This window comes from Ambystoma mexicanum, chromosome 5q (genome assembly GCF_040938575.1).
Source record: "Ambystoma mexicanum isolate Mex_15411 chromosome 5q, UKY_AmexF1_1, whole genome shotgun sequence".
Classification (NCBI taxonomy): domain Eukaryota; kingdom Metazoa; phylum Chordata; class Amphibia; order Caudata; family Ambystomatidae; genus Ambystoma; species Ambystoma mexicanum.
In genome coordinates this window covers 957,256,163-957,278,313 of record NC_090933.1, presented here as the reverse complement: position 1 = coordinate 957,278,313, position 22,151 = coordinate 957,256,163, and the positions used below count along the sequence as shown (strand labels likewise).

The following is a 22,151-nucleotide window of genomic DNA, read 5'->3' as shown; positions in this document are numbered from 1 at the left end:
GGTGCAGTACCGGCATTGGGCACTAACCGGCACTAGCGATCTAAACTCTGACAGGAGAACTGTATTTCAGTAGCTGACAAAGGAGCCTGAGCCAGCCTGGACTTCAAAGCCTTGCTGGTTAATGAAAATTCTTAACACCTGCTGTTCCCAGAAGACAGTCTGATTCAATTAACAGTCCAAGAGGCTGGGAAGCCTTCACACCTCAGAACTCCACACAAGAAGGCAGGACATCACAGGTTTCTGTTAACCAAATGCAGAGTGGCCCCCTGGTCTGCTGACCTCAGTCAACACAATAGACTCTTTCAATTAAATAGAATATGCTGATTTCATGTGTATCTGTAAAAAGTGCTCTGCCTGGAAGGAAGGACGTGTGATCTCTGACTCACCAAGTATCTAGAGGCGGGCCAGACTGGGTTGTGGATTTCATATTGCACCAAATGTATGTTTGATTAAATTGCTTATAAAATATTGTATTAAGCTCACAGAAATGTACAATTTGGGGATCCTTAATATGAAAAATGCCCTCACGATTTCAGACCAAACTCCACTTTGTACGGTGTTCTGGGACCGAACCCTGCTATTTATTAATATTGCAGACACAGGGTTTATGCTAGAGACATAGTAAATTACTGTAATATGCCCAGAAGGGGGGTGTACCTCTGTGTAAATTTGGGTAAAAGTCCAACATTGGAAAACCAACCAAAAAGCGCAAAATGTTGTCATTTCTTAACCCAAGCTCTTAGAAACATCAGAGTTGGAACAGAGACCTACCCGAAGTAATAATCTGGGAAATATGTATTTGGATAAAGAATAGATTTGTGTGCAAATTGACCAAGGGTGGATCCTCTGACCCATGAACATACCTCATCACGATGACTCACAACTCGGCTCCCCCCATTCAAGGGAGAAAGGAGTACTTGGCCAATCTTAAATTGTGAGGGGCAGGCTTAGTTATGCCCACACACACATTCATTTTCAAAACACATAAAAAGAGACTGCATTGGACAGGCAAGACACTAACTTTCCATTTTCTTGCGAAGCATTTTGCCGGACCAGACAATATCCAGAAGGACCATCTCCAAAACTTGTAGCAGAGAGGCCTAGTCCACAAACTGAATCCTTTTCAGAGGCCTCAGCATCCAGCAAACCTAACCAAACTATTCAACAGCCGGGCGAGCTGTTGATTCTGGCCTAGAACCCTGCGCCAGAAACACCCAGAAAGCAAAGCTGTATCCAGAACCAGAGACCAGACCGCTGTGCAGTGCCAAGAACTTTTGCCAGAACCATAGACCAGACCGCTGTGAAGTACCGCTAGCAGACCCAGACCAGATCGCTGTGAGCAGAACCAGTACCAGAGAGAGCAAACCTGACCAGACCCTGACGGCCTATTTCAAATTTATAGTGCGAGTACTCGGCTAGAACTGTGTCAGAACCAATCTCTTAGTCTAAAATAATCTGATTCAAACCATTTTAACCTGTCCAGAACTGCATCATAGGAATCGTGTGTTCATTCTGTCATTACAAAGCTGTAAAAGTGTCATTTTGTCATTCTGAAGTTTACTTTAATTTCGAAAAACTATCTTCACAAAATCGTTCGTATCTTTGGAACCGCGTGTGCTAGGAACGAGATTTAACTTTCATTTGAAAGAGCGAAGATCCTCAGCTTTCCAACAAGCCCTAAACCGACTCCTTATAGTTTTTCCGTAATCGCGCTCGACGCACTCGGAAAAAGTGTCGCGAATTGCAACTAACTCATTTCACCACCAGACAAAAATCGCTGTCTTTTGCTGTGCATTGCTGAAATCTGTTTTCAACCTAATAATCCCTCATGAATCACTGATAGGGTTAACCTGAACTAATCCAAAATAGCTGTCACCTACCCTGAACCTCCTATAGGGAATTAAAATCATTTTTAGCATATTTTCACCTCTTTGCAAATCACATTAAAGTATGTTTGCCTGTGTTTTAAAACCATCCCTGTTGCTCTAAACTTGCTAGGGGGGAACTGAAATTCATATTGTACTGTGATTGTATTCCTGAAAACTGTGTGCGCTTTACTTCCATCTCCTTATATTGCATAGGGGGGGAGTGAATTGCCACAAGGGGAAAAGTGAACATATCTCTTGTGAAACCCTATCAGTTTATTTCTGTACTGCATTTTTATTCATCATTGCATTTCCTTGAAATCATAAAAGCATTCTCTGCTACTTTACCCTTTCTATACCAACTCCTAAGTGATTAAATAAGCATAGAATTGTCATTTTATCCATTGTTGATCACGGTCATATTCATAAGTGTGCGATCAAATATTTATTTATAAAAGTGATATATATATATATATATAGTTTAATTTTCAAATAAATCTTTTAAATTGCAAAACAAACCTACTTCTTGGCTCCGTGAGGTCGGGGGGATTCAAAGAGTGGCGTTATACAAGGGTTTATCATCCAGATTATAACTTGTCATAAAAATATATAAATAAGGGCTTCCCTTGGGCCTCCCAGGCCAGGCATTGACTTAGTTGGAGTGCTGAATTGAAGACCCTTAACAGACAAGCCCCTTGACTCCCTCGGGAGGAAAATCTTCGCCAACTCGGCCTTGCAGCTCAGGCAGGCCAACAGCAAATTGATATTGGCGGGAGCTAACATGCGAATGTGGAAAGGTCTGTCGGAGTTTGAGGAGCACATCCCGGTCGAGAAGCTGGAAGACTTCAAAGGAGGCCTTTCCGATGCCAGGGTCTTGGCCCAGGATCTCCTGGAGGCTGCGGCTCATCACATAGACACCTCGGCTCGGGGCCTGATGCTTGGGGTTGATACCTCACGGCAGGCGTGGCTGCATGCCACTGCATTTTCTAAGGAAGTGCAAGACAAGCTGTTGGACCTTCCATTCGATGGCAAGGAGCTTTTTCATTCTTCTACTGATGTGGGGCTCACCAAAACCAAGGATAGCACTCAGACGGCTAAATCATTGTCTGTTCTGGTTAAAGCTCCTTTCAAATCCCAGAGACCGTTGTCGCAAAGTCGGCCTTCCTCTGGTTTTAGGGGCTTCCTCGACCGCAAATCTCACTGAGTGGATACTCCTGCGAGGAATAACCGTCGTAGACAACAGCGTATATGGTTTTTCTCCCGCTCCTCATCAGGTTCAGGTGGCACGGCCACCGATAAGCCTGCCAAATGAGGGTGTTCTGCGCTCGCACGAGACCCCGGTGGGAGGACGCATTGCGTCTCATTGGGAGGCGTGGCAGACCATCACAGAAGACAGATGGGTCTTGTCAGTTGCTCGAGCGGGCTTCCGCTTACCTTTACCCCCTACCCCCCCCCCTCAACCCTCCTTTTCAGCTGTCGGGCTCACCTTCCCTCAAGGCCGAGGTTCAGAAACTTCTGGACCTCAGAGCTGTGGAACCCGTTCCCCTTGGGGAGCGAGGGGAGGGCTTCTACTCCCGGCTGTTTACGGTGCCCAAACCCGACCAGGCTGGCCTGCGCACCATCCTAGACCTATCCCAGTTCAATCTTTTCCAACCCCAAGAGAAATTCAAGATGATCTAGCCCGGCCAGATACGCTCTTCTTTGCAGATGGGCAATTGGCTTAGCGTGGTGGATCTTCAGGATGCATACATGCATATCCTGATTTGGAATCCACACAGGAGATACCTCCGCTTCTCTTTGGGGGAAGAGCACTTCCAGTTTCACGTGCTTCCTTTTGGCCTCAGCTCGGGGCTGCGTGTCTTCACGAAGATGATGTCGGTGATTGCGGCCTATCTTCGTCTCCAGGGTATCCATGTGTATCCTTATTTGGACGACTGGCTCTTATGCAGCCCTTGCCCGTTAGCAGCAGCGGGCAACCTCCAGTCTCTCCTTCAGCTCCTGTTCCATCTTGGGCTGTCGGTGAACTGGCGGAAATCCTCCATGACGGTCTCACCGGACCTTATCTTCCTGGGTTTCGTTGGAACACGATCGACTGTAGGGTGTTTCTGACTGGGGACAGAATGGCGGATCTGTTGGCCACGTGTCAGATGTTTGTGCAGTCAGAGAGCATGTCGGCCTGGTGGTTCCAGAGGCTTCTGGGCCTCATGGCCTCGTGTTTACTGGCTCCTCCTCTTGCTTGTCTCAAAATGAGACAGGCCCAGATGGCTCTTCGGAATTCATGGCGTCAGGCAGTGGATCCGGATTCCATGCGGATAATGATTACGATTCCATGAGAGTGGACCTGGACTGGTGGTCATCTCTCAGCAACCTGTCGGTGGGCTCGGGGTTTCAGGACCCAGCCCCCATGGTGACGATCACGACGGACTCCTCCATTCTGGGGTGGGGTGCGACGTTAGATCTTCTTCAGGTCTCAGACCTCTGGTCGCCTTAGGACAAGCTCCTGCACATAAATCATTTGGAGCTTCTGGCGATCTTTCTGGCACTCAGGGCGTTCAGACTGCTCATTGTCAACAAGGTGTTCCGCATAAGAATGGACAACGTTGTTTCAATGTATTACATAAACAAGCAAGGGGGAACAAAGTCTCCTCCCCTCGTGGACCTGTCCATCCAGATTTGGGAGTGGGTCGTGATTCATGGTGTCTGGCTGCTTGCAGTGCACATCCCGGGCCAGCTGAATGTCATAGCGGATGCCCTCAGCCGGCAGTCAGTGATTAGCTACGAGTGGGAGTTGAAGGCGGAGGTCCTATCATGGAATTTCTCGGGTTGGGGCACACCGGAGGTGGACCTCTTCGCCACGGCGGTGAAGAAACTTCCTCAGTATGCCTCCAGAGGGGGGCTAGGAGCTTCCTCTCTGGATGATGCTCTCGAGATTCCATGGCACAACATTACGCCTTCCCGCCTCTGCCTCTAGTTCACCGTGCAATTTGGAAGTTGAAGAACTCTGTGAACTGTTCCCTTCTATTGATAGCCCCGTGGTGGCCGGCCAGGTTTTGGTTCTCAGAACTTCAACACCTGTCAGTGTCTCCACCGATCAGGTTACAAGTAACTCCTGATCTTCACCAGGCGGAACAACAGATGTGGCACCCCTCCCCACAATCGCTCAGCTTGGCGGCATGGTGCCTGAGTTCAAGTCTTTAGAGCATCTGAGTTTGTCTGCGGATAACATGCGCGTTATCCAGGCAGCCAGGAAACCCTCAACCAGATCTCAATAGAGGAGTAAATGGCTCAGGTTCTGTCATTGGTGTTTGGAGAAGAAGTTGGATCCGAGTGTGGCCACGATTGACACGGTGCTGTCCTTCGTGTCCTCCGTAGCAGAGTCAGGGGTTCATGTTCTGTCATGCAGGACTTATCGCTCAGCGGTTTCCGCTTACCTTTCTACAGACCTTTGTTCTTATTCTCTAACTAACCCAGTGGTGAAGAGGCATTTTGCCGGCTTGACACGCCTCTACCCTCCGGTTCCTAATCCGCACCTGCCATGGGATCTAAATGTAGTCCTGACGGCGCTGTTCCATAAACCCTTTGAACCAATGGCTACGATAGACCTCAAGTACTTGTCTTGGAAAGTGTCCTTTCTGGTCGCCGTTACGTCAGCGAGGAGAGTGAGTGAGCTCCAGGCATTGTCGGTGGAGCATCCTTTCTTGGTCTTTCACAAGGACAAAGTAGTCCTTCGGACAAACCCGACTTTTTTACCGAAGGTAGTGACCGAATTCCATCTGAATCAGTCGATCTCCCTTCCGGTCTTTTTTCCAAACCCTGCCTCAGAGGCTGAAAGGGTTCTACACTGTCTTGATGTCCGAAGAGCTCTTAAGTTCTACCTGGACAGGACTTTTGAGCTTAGGAGTTCTTCTCAAATTTTTGTGACCTTCGGTAACCCTCAGGGCAAGCCGGCGTCTAAGGCAACTATTTCTAGGTGGATTGCCACCTGCATTACGGAGTCTTTCACCGTCCAAGGGCTGAAACCTCCTAAGGGTATCCATGCACACCTGGTGCGGGGCAAGGCAGCCGCGGTTGCTTTTCAGAAATATGTCCCCTGGGAGTCCATCGTTGGGGCAGCTACTTGGGCCTCCCCATCTGCTTTCTGTAAGCATTACTGTCTCGACATGAGCTCAGGAGCTGACGCTCATTTTGGTCAGGCTGTGCTGAAGAACCTGTTTCAGTAAGGGGTATTTCCATCTACCCGTAGTTCCTGTAAGGAGTGCTTGGGGATCTCCCACAAGTATGGAGGAAAGGGGACGGGACGTAGGAGTACCAGGTTACTCACCATAGTGACCACCTTACTCCTAGTCCATAGTCCCCTTTCCTCTATACGCCCGCCCGCCGTCCCCTCTAATAAGGGTCTTCTGTTATTGCTAATGGGTCTTTGACCCGGCGATAGAAAAGGACTGATGGGTGATGCGCGGCGCGGAGCCAAGGTGGGCAGGGTTACGGCCGTGTGCCGGGCCCCGTGCAGGAAAGAGAGGAGGGACACATTTTTGAAAATAATTTGGATGCTTTTTACAAAGTGCTCCGGTCCCGTCCCACAGGACGGAGAGATGTCCCACAAGTATGGAGGAAAGGGGACTATGGACTAGGTGTAAGGTGGTCACTACGGTGAGTAACCTGGTAAATTTAAACTACATGGCATCGCATAGCAGCAAGCTGAGTGGTGTGGAGAGTAGTTATTTGTGGTTTGTCGGGTCTGGAAGGGACCCGGCAATTGGAGCAGTCTACTTCCTCTACTCCATGAAGTACTTTGATCGGTAAGTTCCTTAGCTCAATTCAACTACGCGTCTGTCGAGCGTGAATCTCCTGTCCCCACGATGTATGCACGCTCTCTCCCATTGTGATGGGATATTTTGTATCCATTTTTCAATATCCATTTCTGTGTTAGGCAAGATTGTATGCAGTACCTTTTGGGTGCACTACAACAACCCTGACCTCCTGGCAATAGGAACCCAACCTTTGGTATAAGCTTGTACTACACCGGTTGGTAGCGTGTTGAGCAGCCAGGCTGATCTCAAGAGGGGTCAATGTGAGCTGTAGGGGAGTTGCACCGAGATTCACAGCGAAAGTATTCAAATGAACACTTGCACACAAGGTTTCTTGAATAAACAATTATTAATGTATCAGTCAGTTAGAATAAGCCTTATTTAGAAGGGAGAAATATAAAAGCAACACACAGATACACCCCAAAACTACACACTCTTAGGTTCTAAATCAGTAAAGACCGTGTTGGGATGTCCCACAGTCACAACTTACACCCTTGGGTGACTTCAAAAGCTAGGGTGCTGTGGACATTCATATCGTACTGTTGCATTTAGAACATTTTTGGTATTGGTCAAAGGAAATAGTTATTAGAACAAACAAGAGTTCACAAATATTCTTAAGCAGACAAATACTTTTGGATTCCCTTAAGCAGGGTCATTCATTGTAATAGGCTTAGCCAAAGTCAATGGGAAAAAGTTATATGAGCTGAAGCACTGGTAGGTAAGTAGAAAAGTCTTTGCACCATGTTTTAGTAGTCTTTGAAGAAAAGAAGAATCAATGTAGGGCCACAAGCTGTTTAGGCTTGTGAGTTGTAGAAGATGCAAGCAACTCTACAACAAGAGGTAAGTTCTCTCAGACTTTACAGTACCTTTTGGATTGAAGAAAAAGTGCAGCAGATTACTCCTGTTCCTGTACAGCTCTGCAGATCTCGCTGTTCCTGGGCCTCCGTCGTGGGGACAAGAGGGCAGACTTCTGGGGACTCCTGCACTGCAATGGGACGGTCACCGCTCGCAACTGGCAATCTTCAAACAAGTGGCACTTCGTTGTTTCAGCTCCTCGTGACTACTGCAAATAGCAACACTGCGGTTTCTGGCTGTCGAGATGGACTTTCCTTGATTCTGGGGTCCGACACTCTGTTGAGGGAGCTCAGGCTCGGTCAGTCCTGCTTCCTGGGAGTCCAGAGGATCTTCCTGGAGCTCTTGCCAACCTAAAGGAAACGCACACAATCTGGTGTTCCTCTCCCTGGCTATTCGGTTTCCAGCAGAAACTCTGTGGAAATTCAACCAGCTCCGAGAAGATGTCCAGGTGGCTTACTTTGGAGTTGATTGGTGCCACCAACTCAGAGGGAGAAGTCATCCTTGCGGGGCTTCTCTGTCGATACGAATTTAGAGTTTCAGCACAGCAGCATGGCTTCACCGAGCAAACCAACGTTCCAGGAGTTGGAGCAGGCGTCCTCTTCAAGTTCTTCTTCGGTTCCTTCGTCCAGCCTCACCTTTTATTCAGGTGTCTCCCATTCATTCCAGCTCAGCTGTCAGTCACCCAGAGTGCATTCCTGTCCCCGCCAGACACCCTAGAGCCAGAGGCGGGCTTCACTCGTCAATCCCGCCAAAGGCAAAGCGCACAAAGGGACCAAACCTGGTTTGGCGAGCTGAGTAAATCTCAAGAAGGACCTTTCCACAAAGAAATGGCGAAAAAAGAAGACCGGGGCCATTTTGACAAAAATGGCACCCTTGGGTGCTTTACTGCAGCTACGAACGCAGCCCACGGTAAATGCACACCACGGTAGTTTAAAGTAAACCACTGCCACCAGCCAATCATCGAGGAAAGGGTAACATACAAATGTTACATGAGAAGCTAGACAAAGGGGATACTAAGTAACCCCTCCAGCACCCTGTTGTAAGCTAGTGTGTGCTGGGTCTAGAAAGTTACAAATGTAAGTAACGTCAATTTGACTTTACTGCTCTGGGAAACAGTAGTTTATCCCAGAGAAGGTAGTTAAACCTTTGGGAAATCTGAAAGACTTCCCTGTGCCACTGCACTGAAGGTGCTGTGTTACACGATGCCTATGGAGTTTGTCAGGCTCCATAACCAAAAGAATCATAGTTCACAAATCACATTAAAATACATGAGAGAGTGGGAAAAAGGGTCTCACTCTCTCCAGGTTAAAAAAATCAAGTCCTCAAAATCCAGCAAGCTGCTGGGGGTCTCTAAGGTGGAGGGAATTAGCACATTTGTGAGAATTCTCCCTAACAGTCTGCAAGCTCGTTTATTGGCCTGGTTTGTTAAGCTGTTTTATTCCATTTAATAAAAACCAACACAGCCCATGTGTATGCAGTAGCTTCATGTAACTGACATTCCCCATCGCCAGCCTTTGTGAACCCGGGCGACGAGGTGTACTCTAGCTATTGGTTAACGAGTCTCTTGGATGACGCTGTGGATTTTCTGCTACAGCATCATTTTTGGAGTGACATTAAAGTTCCCAATTAGACAACAGCAGACTTATGTAGTGGACCTGTTTTCAACAGAACTTATGATTGCCGTTTCAAGTAATTGGCAGAAAGCAACAGCAGTGTGTAATAAACCAATTATTTGTCCTCTTTAAAATTAAATGCTGCCTAAACCAGTGTACAACTTATGACAGATAGGAAAAGGAGTAAAAATGGGCAAAATCATGCCGGTTATGCATGAAACTGAGTCTAAATCACCTGTTGCAGTTGTGAGTACTGAACGGGTGCTTTTAAATGACCCCACAATTCCTGAGGCGTCTAAAATTACTACGTTCTTTAAAGTACCCCTGAGGAATGCTACACCTGAAATTATCACATTGCACACATCTGAACAGGAATTCTCCTTGTGCTGGGTAATGACTCAAAAGAGATGCACAGTAGTAATTCCTTATGCTACAGACAGAAGTGCAACTGCTACCATGCTCAACGGTCCCTAAAGTGGTAGCCACTGTTAGTGCGCCACATTATATATTATGTTATGTGTAAAGTACTTGTCTAGCGCACCTTCATCAATGGAATTGGTCCCCAGGCGCTCTGACGGATCTGTAAATAGGAGGAGGGCAGGTAGGGTTATTTCGGAAGGAGGGGAGTAGGTAGAGTGGGGTGTTGTTGGCAGCTTCAGCTCGGTATACATCGAGTGCTGGGCTTTGGTGCAAGTATCGGATCGGGCGAGGCCTCATGTGCTGTAGGTGCTGTCTGTGTTGATGCAGTGTGGTAAAGTATGTGCTGATTGAGGGGAGAGAAATGGTTGTGTGAGTTGTGTGGGTTGAGTATGCAGAACATTGAGGGTTGGGTTAGTGGGGTCTGTATCCTGGTTCAGGTACTTCTGGTTCTGTTTGAGCTGTATCTCTGTGGGTGGAGTTGTTGCTGGTTCCTCAGGGCCGTTTCGCTGTGTTGGTGCTGTGCGTATCCAGCTGTATCATAGTGAGTCTTGTGTGGGGTGGTAAGTGTGTCTGAGCCATTTCTTCGGTTGTGGAACTGGTTTGGTGCTCTCTATTCTCTTGTTATCTAATGTGACACTGGTCAATTGAAGCTTTGAATGGTTCAGGGTCAGAATGCTGTTGAGGCTTCCTAGTACGTCCGTCTTGGTCGGCCGGTGTATTCCGTCGTCGGTCTCCTCCTATCATGACTACCTTTCAGTTAGTTCTTTGGTTTTCGTGGGGTGCCTTTCTTAAGGCTATTGTTTAGTTGTAGTTTGTGTGTGATGGCATATTGTGCTTCCTGTGGTATCTTGATGAGCATGGTGTAAAGTGGGTGCTTATTTTGTTTGTTACCCTCTGGATTGGAGCTAATGATACACTGGTTCCTATTCCCTAGCTGTCTGCTTTGATTAGGTCTGTTGGGAATGGCTATAGTTTAGTGTCCGGGTCCTATTGATGAGTCGTCCTGGTGTTTCTGTCTTTGTCTTGCTATGTATTCTGTCTTTGGTCCTATTACGGCTGTCTCTCGGTAAGTCATTTGGTATGTCTTGAGATTTCTCCGTCTCTTCATTCATCGCTGTTTTAGTTGTTAGTGTGCCCCTGTGGCTGGTCTTTCTAGTTATGACGTGAAGAGCCAAGTTTTGAGTAATTTCCTGAATAGTAAGTAGTTTTTTGTGTTACGTATGTGCTTTGGAAGGTTGTTCAAGGTTTTCGGCGCTTGGTGAGAGAAGGAAGATCCTCCAAGTTTTCTTTTGTTGTAGGGTTTCAGTTCCAGACGGATGCAATGCTTGATCTGAGCGTTCTTGTTGGTTGATGTAGACGCAGTTTGTCTCAGTTTGTCTATCAGAAACTCAGCGCCTTGGTTGTGTACTGCTATAGTATAGGCTGTTGGCGTAGTCTACTCTGGACATGACAAGGGCGATGATGGTGGTTGTTTTATTGGCAAATGATAGGAACGGTAGGATCCTCTTTGCCGCTCGTAGGAGGAAGAAGCATTTCTTCAGAAGAGCGTTTACTTGTGGCTCTAGCGTCAGATTGTTGTCCATCAGGACCCCCAGGTTTTTTACAATCTGCAAGGGTGCTGGGGTTGTCCTGAGTTCCCTTGGCCAAGGGATGAAGTGGTTTTCTCCTCCATTTTATGTGACAATCATGATTTCTGTTTTGCCTGGGTTGATTTTGAGGCAGTTGGAGTTCATTCAGATGAATACATCATGGAGGCAGTTTTCTAGCGATGAGTTTTTGCAAAGTAATTTGGCGGTGGAGTTCGATTCCAAATACTCTTACGTTTCCCTCGACTAACGGGGCTGATTGAGGACTCTGCTTGCAAGGCTGTAAGTCAGAGCCTTTTAGGGGATTATTCGGATGATCCGAATGGCCACAATGACACAATACCAACAGAAGAGAACAATGACCTCCTGGTACAGAATGAAGCTATGAACTTTGCATTGACATTACTGCTGAAACCTTGCAATTTAATTTCTAATGAGACCCAGAAACGAAACTACCTACTGGAACAGATCTCATTAAGAGCTACAACTACCACAGCAGACATTATTCCACATGCTGGGATCTCCGTGAAAAATGTCTTCTCGAATAAAATCGAAAACTACTGTTCCTTTGGCGATGGTGGATGATAGGGCAAATAACATTGCCACTGAGTCTACTTTTGTCGAATTCCTTAAAGCCTTGGAGGAGGTAGTCCTAGAAACTGATCCTATATTAAGAAAAGAGCACCGTGGGCGACTAAAGTTTTATCTAAGGAAAATAATGTGAAAAATAAGATTTCCAACCAAATAAAGACATTGATACCCTGGATGCCTCTAGTGGTACATCTAAGGCTGGGCCTTCACAGAAAAAGGCACGGAAAAAGGCAGCAAGAAGACTTTGACATAACAAGGATGAGGAGGGAAATTGAACCTCTTGGCTGTTGACTTGTCAGTCTAATAAAAATACAAGCGGAAAAATGTCCAAGAAAACATTGTGCATCCTAATCAGGAAGATGTAATCATTTACCCAGATCTTTCAGAGGATGAGTCTGTTGAAACAACTATAATGGACCCTCCTCAGATGAGGGTTGTGCAAGAAAAGCAGGCACGGCTGCACCTGATTGTACAACCTCTACAAGTAAACATACTGAGATCAGCTTTTATCAGTGCCCTCCTACTTCTTTTACCATATCTAGACTATTTGAGGATGGTTTTAAGCCTATAAATTGGCAAGTACATTTAGATCTTTTTGGCCACTTGCCTGCCCTGCCAGTATTAGAGTAGTGACCTGGACTTCGTAGAGCAGATGGAGGGGTACAGCTCTGTACTAACAAGTGCATTGTAAAGAATCTGAAATCCCAGTTCTGGTCAAGAAATGCCACATCTGTTTTAAAATGGGGAATGATGTAGACCAAATCTTAGTAAACCAGCAGTAAAAGTGTAAAGCTACTAACCGTGTGCAAACATCAAATATTGTCTCCATGCCAAATGTTGCTCAACATGTCTTTAAGGGTAATATTCCAAATATTCCCAAAGTGGTTATTAACCAAATCTCATTGGAAACGGCTTTTTTCTTTTTTACCTGTTCCCACACAGCATTCTTAAAATACACTTTACCTTTTGCTCCTGGAATACACGTGGGCACTATCAATTATTTGCAGGGAGTGTCTTTTATAGCCTGTTATATGGCCTCTTGATATAATAATATTGCAGGAGACATGGCTGACGGGGGAGGTTACTTTTGGCGTATATATCCGTTTCTCAAATCAGGCCAGAAACGCTGAGAAGGATAGCCCTTTTCGAGGATTATGTCCTTCTGTTCGAACTCCTTGGTGTCAAGAGCAGCTGATCTTTCAAATGATAGTGCTCATTTGTTGTTGGTAGATGCAGAGCTTCACGACGTTCATCATTTATTGGTGGTAAATTTATATGATCCTTCACAGAGGAGATCCAAATGGCGATTTATGAATGTATTATCTCAGATACCAAGAATTATCAGGCCATGGATCTTATACTTGGTGTTATTCTCACTGCATTGATTACCCAGTAAATGATAGAAGCGAAGTGATGGCATTGGTAAAAGATCATACGTTTTCTAAATCTACTAGTTCAGCATGTCTGAGGGTGTCATTCTGTTTTGAGTTGGGGCTTCAAATGTTTAATGGCTCCATACATGTTATGTTCCAGCAACAAACACTTGACACAATGGTGTCTCTCAATCAACTCTTGACTATTTCTGTGGAAGTATGCATTCGGGCCCTTGACTTTGGTGGCAGGCCGTTACCTACTGGGTCAGCCCTCCGCCTCAGGGAATATTGCCTCAGTATGGCACCCTTTACTCTTTAGAGCTCTGTTCCTTTGTTAGCTGTCGTCCTTCCTTTCAAGGTGGGAGAGGGCTCTCTTCCTTCATTCACCTTGGCAGGCTTCTTGCAGAAAGCTTGTGATAGCTCTCCTTTGTATATATATATGTGTGTGTGATCTGGCAGGAAGTGGAGAGGGGGCTGTCTGCCCCCAATCCACATTCCTCCAGGGGCTTGGGGGTTGCTGCAAGATTCTGGGAGGCTGGATGTGTCCTTATTGGAGGGCTGAGTCCAATGGAACTGTGGACCTTTGCTGTAAGGGGTCTCCCACTCGTTCTTTGATTAATCTCTGGACTTCAGCCTCGAAGAAGAATTTGTTTGTACCCTGTTGAGAGAGCAGTCCTTTCCAAAGTACTCCAGTTGTGAGGTGAAGACCGGTAGTCCAAGGCATAGGCAAGACCCTAACAATTTCCAGGGCACATTGTGGGTGACCTGCTGTGGGAGGAAAACCATCTCTCTGCCAGTCGCACTGGTACCCAGGACGTCACTGTGCCAAAGGACCCCTGTGAGTGTGCCCATCTCACCCATGTTTGAGAGCCTGAAAACGAGGAATACCCCTAACCCTGAGGCTCTAGAGTGGGACTCGCAGCACCTGAGGACCAAGACTGGCAGGATTCCTGCAATTTTGCCTTTGAACCGTTGGGAGTCATGATTCAAACTCCTTCAACCTCATTCAAACCAACAGGACCCTCGAACTGCCTTTTGCACTCGCTGACCTTTGAACCGCTGTACCTCGCATTCAAACTTGTTCTCCACTGCGACAGCTAATGCACATTGTTTCCTCGGCTTGAACAAAGAAGCCTTGCTTCACCTGCCATGCTCAAACAGCCATTTGAACCTCCAGCCTCTTCACGGATCCAGTTGTCTGCAAAACCCTGATGTTCTTCCCGAATTGCGACCTTCGAGCACAGCATCGAACCGACTTGCCCTTCACGTCCTGCCATCAGTCTGGCTGCTGTTGAACCTTGACCGTTGAACCAAAATTGGTGACCCACACGATCTGCATTGCTCGTGCATCGCTTTGAACCACAGCGGCCTTCAGTTCGACCCAGACTCAAAATCGGCCTGCCATCTGGACTTCTGCTACTGCCACTTTTGAGCCTGAATTGAACCAATGGCGCAGCAGCCAAGAACACAAGCACGAATTCAACCGCCAAGAACAGCAAATGTATTATTCCCTGATAACTGCTCCCTGGGACATTTTTGGAGACTGCTTGGACACTTTAATCCCCGTTTTCTACAAGAACGTATCCTTTTCAAAGAATATTGTGGTTATTGATAACCTTTCAGCCCTGCTGCATTACTCAGAGTGCTGCATTCTTCTGCATTCTTCTGTCTCCTAAACATTCTGTGTTCTTTCTCCAGGGGTTGGTTTTTGTCGTTTTTTCTACTGTTATCATTGCTTTTTTTTTTAAAGTAAATTCTGTATTTGTGTACATCCTTGATTGCATAGTCCTTCATTTTGGACTGTTGTATTTGCTTTTTGGGTTGCTACTGTTTTACGCTGAGTATAGCCTTCTCGCGCCCACGTTACCACAAAGGTCAAAGGATGTATATCGTTTAACTGTGCATGTTTTACCTTTTGATTGGGTTCACTCTTGTTTTGTAGACGTGCATGGGCAGAGTAGACGCTTAGTCTCTATTCATCCTTGTGCAACACAGAAACCATCACCCTGATCGCTCCAGACTGGGCCCAGAGAACTTCTTGACATGTTTATGCGTCATCCCAGCGAGACTAGGCCTGCTCTCCCTGTTAGAGGGCAGGGTTCTGCAGTACAGCCTGCTCAGTCTCTGCTTATTTTTTGGCAGCTCACAAGCTGAGGTAGGAGTCGGACCTGTCTGACGAGGGCTTAGTGGCTGAAACGTTTCTGAAGTCAGATTTGCGCCTGGAGCATATTTCCAAGATGTGAAATCTGTGGGATGAAAGACTAATCCATCTGAAAAAAACATTACTTTGGGTCTTTAGAGAAAGCTCATAGTTTCCACTAGATTTAAATGGAAAAGTCTATGAGGAAACGTGTACAAATTAAATTTGTGAGCATCTTTTCACCGATTTGTGGTTTTGTAGCTGAAAGACAGCACTGCTTAGTTGCCGCTCATTATCCGTAAGTGCGGCTGACAAAGCCTCCTGCACACGCAAGCTGCACATGCCAGGGATACTGCACGCTCATATCCTAATTGTATGGCTCCAAATCCGTACAGTGGTGGCATGCAGTCCATTAAATATATTGACATTGCTGCTTATGTATGTTGCTGGGCTGGAGGATTGCTGCTTTACCAATCTGGGGAGGCTGCAGTGGCTCTTGGTTTGCAGCATGCTCCTCGGTCTGCAGCGCAATGACATGTGAACAGGGTTCTAAAGGTGCACCTGCGTGTACACGGTTGCCTAGGATTAGCTGTTGCTACGCAAATAACTCTTCATTTGAATTCTTTCTGAACATGTTCCTGACATTAGACTTTTTAGTTATGAGGACTTCGAGCAGAACTGCTTTTGAGTATGTGATGGATACAGTGGGGCGGGCAGGTTTTAATGGAAAATTGGGCTAATTCAGAAAGCGTTTTCCAATGGGGTTTTGCCATTACAAAACGCTTCTGTGAATTAGGCCGTAGTCTGTGCCTTCTGCATCATTTCGTGTGTCCTTTTAGAATTGAAGTGTCTACATGTGCAGAGGTGTATGCCTATTTTACATATATTTCCGTGATGTGAGCTCCGAGGGTTATGGAATGCCAATAAAGATTTTCCATGTGTAGTTAGAGTTCTGCAAATGGTTACCCTAATGTTTTTTTTTTTTTTTGTTTCTTTAGTTTTCAAGATTTTGATATTCAGGGTTCCAGGCGATGTAGTTCTGATTGGTTAACAATAGGAACCTACAGGAATGCTGAAGGTTACAGAGCCTGTGGATCCACAATTCCAGCCCCCTATATCTCTTTACAGGACCACGTGTGGATCAAATTCCATTCCGATGATAACATCTCAAAGAAAGGTTTTCGACTCTCCTATTTTTCAGGTATGTTTCGAACACATTGGTTTTTTTTGTTCCTTTAATACTTTGTTCTTGGATTCTAGGAATTGGAAGGAAGAGTAGTCTAAAAAATGTCAACATGATCCATTCCACTCAGGAAACGCTAAACCAGCCTTTGCTGTAACTTTGCACTCTGGTCCTGGAAGCCCCCATTATAAACCCAGTGTCGCAAGTCTCTGAATACAACAGTACAAGTTGGACTGGACTAACGGTCTCCCGAATAGGAAGGATCCGGTTGGCCTGTATGTAGTCTGTCCGTATATCTGCAACATATGGCATTTGGAAACGGAAACACGTTTAGTTTTGTTTGCAGATGCACCTAAGCAACTCTATGGCAGAAACAGTAGTAGTAGTTGGGTACACTGCCTTCTTAATTTTATGGAATACTAGTATGTGGTGATGTTCTAAGGAATGTTAACCACCTTGCCTCCATTCAAAAAGAGGTCAGGGCGCCCCTCTGCAAGAAAGAACACGGCATGCAAACCTGTTCTGTGGGAATGTACCTACTCGGCGTCCGCAGCCACATTGTTTTAGCTCACTGGACCTTTCACAAATGAGGAATAGCCATTTGCAGATCAGTCTTTCTCGACCACCTGAGCAGTCCACCACTGAAATGCCATGGCAATCCTCATTTGAACAAGAGTACCAACAGCAACACCAGACACGTTTTTCAGCCTAGTTGGGCCTCATCAGTGAGGTGTAGCTGTGCCTCTCTGAGCACAGTGAGCAAGGGGTCCAGGTCTGGATAACCCTAGGTAACTTAGGGTGACCATCCTTGTCTCCATCTATGAGCTTCATTCCTTGTTGCCTTTTGAAACTGTTTATTAACTGCACCTGTGGTGCCGTTTTTCCTGCCTTAATTGCCCTATATTGAATGCCATATAAATTGGTAAAAATGGCAGTTATATTGCAAGCATTTGTGGTTTTGACATCATTTCCTATTTGTTAACCGAGATTTGTCCGACAGATGATTGTTCTGCCAGTTTATCTAATAATTCTACTGTGTTCACTAAGCATGCCAACAGGGAGGCTGCGTGCCTCAATTTTCAATAACAATTTCACTTCAATTGAGTATGTTTTCCTAATGATCTGCCACACTGTGTGCATTGTATTCAGTTGCTGACCTGCTACACGTCCATTTACATTTTGGCTACAAATATTGCTCCATCAATAGCTTTTCTTTTGGACCGTATTATTGAGCCGCTTTCTCGAACACACCAGTAGTACTGATCTCTCCCCTCTCATTATGCCATAACGACCAGCCTTTCGTTTATACTCGGGTGGGACAAAAGGGCTCCCCCAGAGTCGCTTGCATTTTCATTTGAACACCTTCAAGTTACTTTTCAAGCATAATTCAAGTGGGAGCACCGTTCCCGGCTTACTTACCATCACTATCTTCGTTAGCCACTGATGGCCAAAATCCTTCAGTGATAACGAAAAATGCTAAAATAGCTTGTTCTGTGTGCTGTAACCCACTATGAAGGATCCACCTCTGAGGAACATTTCCCATCATGAAATTCATGCTGACATACATTTCATTATTAACATTTCTTTCCCTTGTGCGTAACTAAATTTGCTGCACGTTCTGGGTAATATTCTGAGAAACATAGAAAGGATCCTAACTAACCGTTCCCTTCTGACAAGGGCATCTTCATCATAGCGCTCAGTACATTTGACCTTGATTTCACATCTTCTGCCCTAGTACTGTAGTGCTCTTCTCCATGAGGATTGATAATGCACTCAGTAACCTCATATTTTGTTCTTCCTCACTAGTACCATTGATTTGGATGCAACATTGTTAAGGCATAGGCTTGTTCAAAGGGCGTGCAGCATAACTGATGAAAGACGCCATGTAGGGCCAGTATTTATGTAAATGTATCTGATGATATGCCAATGACCGCTCGAAGGCTATGACCCATTTCGATGTACCCAACAGTTGTGGAACTTTTTTGGGGGGTTTTGAATAAGGAACATAAGCGAAAACCACTTCATGCTTCTATGGTTTTGATATACTCTGTTTTGCACAATTGATCAACTACTTTTCTCACGGCATCTGTAGCACTCCCCATAATATTTTGTAATTTATGGACCTTTGGTAAACTTTTTTTCTTTAGCGTGATGTTCTGGGAGAAGACCCCACAACCCAAGATTGTCATTAAAAACCTGCTGATATAGTGTAGCTTAGACCAGTTTTAATTTTATTTTCAACACTTCTTGTTTATCTTATCAAACTGTACATGCATACATGCGTACATACATACCATGATGTGGTCCCCTGCCTAATTACTGAAATCTTAACCATCCATGCAGACCCATGTGCTTTTGAGGTTAAATGGGAAGAGTCACAGACCGTTAAATAAATGCCATTTACATGAAGTTGAGACCCTTTGAGAGACATTCCAGCTCTGTAGCATGACCCAAACGAGCAGCAAAGGATTAAGGAAACAAAGGATTTACATTTTAAATTCTCTAGCGAGTGAAGAAATTCATGTCTCCCTTTGGCACCAGTTGGAGTCATACAGGCAAGCCTCATGGATACATGGCCTTACATAATTGCAATATTCTCTCGGAGGAGTTACAAATGTACCAGACAGCTTCACATGCTTACCAGGGAGTTTTCAAGCTTGTAATGCATATGCTAAGAATGTAGAGGTACACAGAGTAAATCCGACAATGGAATCGGAGGTCCAAGGGTTTACAGTGTGTTGGGTAAGAATTAGTGCAGTCCAACTGGTGAGGACTGCTCTGTATTGGGTAACCCACCTTTTAATATAGGCCTGTACTACACAAGTTGGTAGTGTGACTGAGCAGCCAGGCTTATTTTGGGGTAATGTGAGCTGTAGAACAATACAATTGAAATCAGTAAGTGCAAGTAACACTTTTACACTTAAATGTATATATAATATTTCTGATGCTTGTTTATCTGCTTAGAATCACATGCTGTGCATATGGTCCGACATCCTGTGGTAACCGTGGAGTATTGCATCTTGTCTTTCAGGGACCGAAAGGGGGCGTCAGCATAGGCGTGTCTGTAACAATATCCCTATGGTGATGTGTAGTGTACCCAAAAGCCCTCACGTGCCAAGGTCCCTCAGATTGTTTTTCTCCACCCAGATTACTGGTCGCCCTATTGCAGAGCTCTTTCATAAGAGACATTGTTATCACCTTGTTATTGACTTTGTTGATTATTCCCTTAAAGTAATTTCAACCGTGGTTTCTGTACTACGCCAAAGACTGTGGTGAACTTTCGCCACCTACGATCTGGCGGCAGAGCCATCCCCGTGGCCGAGCCCTCTGGAAAGGCCCCGTTAGGAGAAAAATCTACCGATAGGCCTTCTAGTAAACCGGCACATCGCCGGATTCGCCGAATATCTCCGAAAGCATCTCTAGGATTGCTTCGGCAGTGGGGCTGAAGGAGAAGTCTGAAGAGATGGTGAAGCGCAAGGAGCACAGCACCCCGATGCTCGCAAGGACTGCCTGGAGAGTCCTGTGCCTTTTTGTCTGGCTCTATTGCAGACACATTTCGGTGCCATAGGGAGGAAAATGTTCCACCCTTGGACCCTTCTGGTTCATCTAGATGGACCAGAGAAAAATGTGAAGGGTGTATGGACAGGTTGGAGAAGTTTGTCTCACTTTCAGAGCAACCTACCCCCAAGAGACCTTGGGAGGACCCTCCCTCTGTGCCTGCTTCTAATTTTCTAAGAGATTTAGGACCTTCTCAGGAGGATTACACTCCATCCACTCCGAAGACGAGATCCAGATGGACACGTATCAGGACATTTATGGTGAGGAGGAGAGTACTAACTTCCTATAAAACTACACTGTGGATGACCAGGCAGATCCCACCGGAGACTGGGAGGATAGTCACCAGGTTGAGGCAGAACCATGGGCGCTCCCTACTAACGACCAGGACCCTGATGTCTTATGTTTGGATTCCCCTCCCTCCACTCCGGCCCGCCAGGCTTCCCCAGTGGATGATCAGATGGCGTTCAATGCCATCTTGAGAAAGGCGGCTGAATATTTTCAAATAGCCACCCAGGAGGCTTTGCCTGAACAGGACTTTGTGGAGGATATCCTCAAAGAAAGGCCCCCTGCAGCCAAGCCATACCTGTTCTGAATTCCATTAAGAGGAGATTGGCTCCTTCCTTGATCACACCAGCCCAGACTAGGGCAGTAAATCCGAGGGTGTAAAAATAATTTCACTCATCGATTACAGACCCTACATACATTAAGGGCCATTCCGCACCCGATTCCCTAGTGGTAACCACCACCCGAAACCACACTATGTGCTTGCTAGTTATGCCGATGTGCAGTGGAATCTACTGCAGGAATGTCTCCAGGAGGTGCCTGCACCCGCTAGAACCAAATTACTTGCCATCGTGACAGAGGGCAGGCAGGTCAACCAGAAATTACTGAAAAACACACTGGATGCGGAGACGGCAGGGAGGTCGCCAGCTCAAGGCACCCTGCTCAAACGGCATGCTTGGCTCAAGAACTCCGGTTTCAAGCCGGAAACCCAAGCAGCTCTTGTTAATAAGCCTGTTGAGGAGACAAATCTGTGCCACACAAAATCTGTATACTACGGGAAATACCTTGAAGGACAGGCATCCAGCACCCCCGCCAACTATCCACTCGGGACAGTGGTGCAGAAAAGGCAGAGGCCCCAATTCCAAGGGAGCCACAGTCTCTGGTCAGAAATGACCTATGGATCCAGGTCCCCTCCCATGTCACCCCGTTCGGGGGTGCTTAACATATTTCCTTTCGGCATCGTAGAGAATCACGTCAGACCAGTTGGCTCTCAAGACGGTTGCCGAGGGTACTGTGTGGAATTCGCCTGACCACCACAATTCAGACTGCCCAAATCACAACGCCTGATGCCAGACCATCTGCGAATCCTGATACAAGAGGTGGAAGCACTTCTGGAAAAAGGACGCCATAGAAGCCGTCCCTATTCTTCAGGTAAACAATGGTATTTATTCAGTGTACATCCTTGTACCCAAAAAGGACCTCACCATGCGCGCTGTAATAGACTTGCGCCCAGTGAACAAATTTGTCAGACCTCAAAAGTTTCGTATGGTAACTCTGCAGGAAGTAATCCCACTGTTGAAACAGGGGAATTACATGGCGACACTGGACATGAAAGATGCATACTTGCAGACTATCCGTCCTGGTTTACCCATACCTCGATGACGGGCTCATAACAGGGGACTCTTACAAAACATGCCTATTGAACATTCAGAAGACAATAGACCTCTTGTTCAGTCTGGGATTCTCCATCAACGAGAAGAAATCCAGCTTAGACCCCAGTCAAGTCGAGCAGTTTCTGGGGGCTCTAATTTGGACCAAAGACGGCCTTGTCTTACCCTCCAACGAGAGGGTTCAGAGCATGCTGTTTCAGATCCCTCAATATGTAGCCATTCGGAAAGTGATGGTACGCAAGGCCATGCGACTGCTAGGAATGATGACATCATGCATTTATTTTGTTCTTCACGGGCGGGTGCGCATGCGTCCCATGCAAGAGTGGCTCGACAGCCAGTGGTGTCAGGCCAGCGGACAATGGGAAGGTCTAATAGTTGTCTCGCCAGCCCTCGTTCTCTCCCTGCGGTGGTGGTCGAGGGAAAACCTCTTGAAGGGGAAGACCTTCACCACCCACACCCCTGCAGTAGAAGCCACTCTCACTACAG

The 22,151-nt window shown here is 46.2% G+C and overlaps 1 protein-coding gene across 1 annotated transcript in view; it reads left to right on the top strand.

The window, feature by feature from the left end:
* Positions 1 to 22,151, top strand: part of LRP12 (LDL receptor related protein 12) — a 277,408-nt gene that overhangs the window by 132,035 nt on the left and 123,222 nt on the right. The window contains exon 4 of the mRNA XM_069621490.1: positions 16,250 to 16,452. Within this exon, the coding sequence (XP_069477591.1) occupies positions 16,250 to 16,452 (203 nt within the window). The remainder of the gene's footprint in view (positions 1 to 16,249; positions 16,453 to 22,151) is intronic.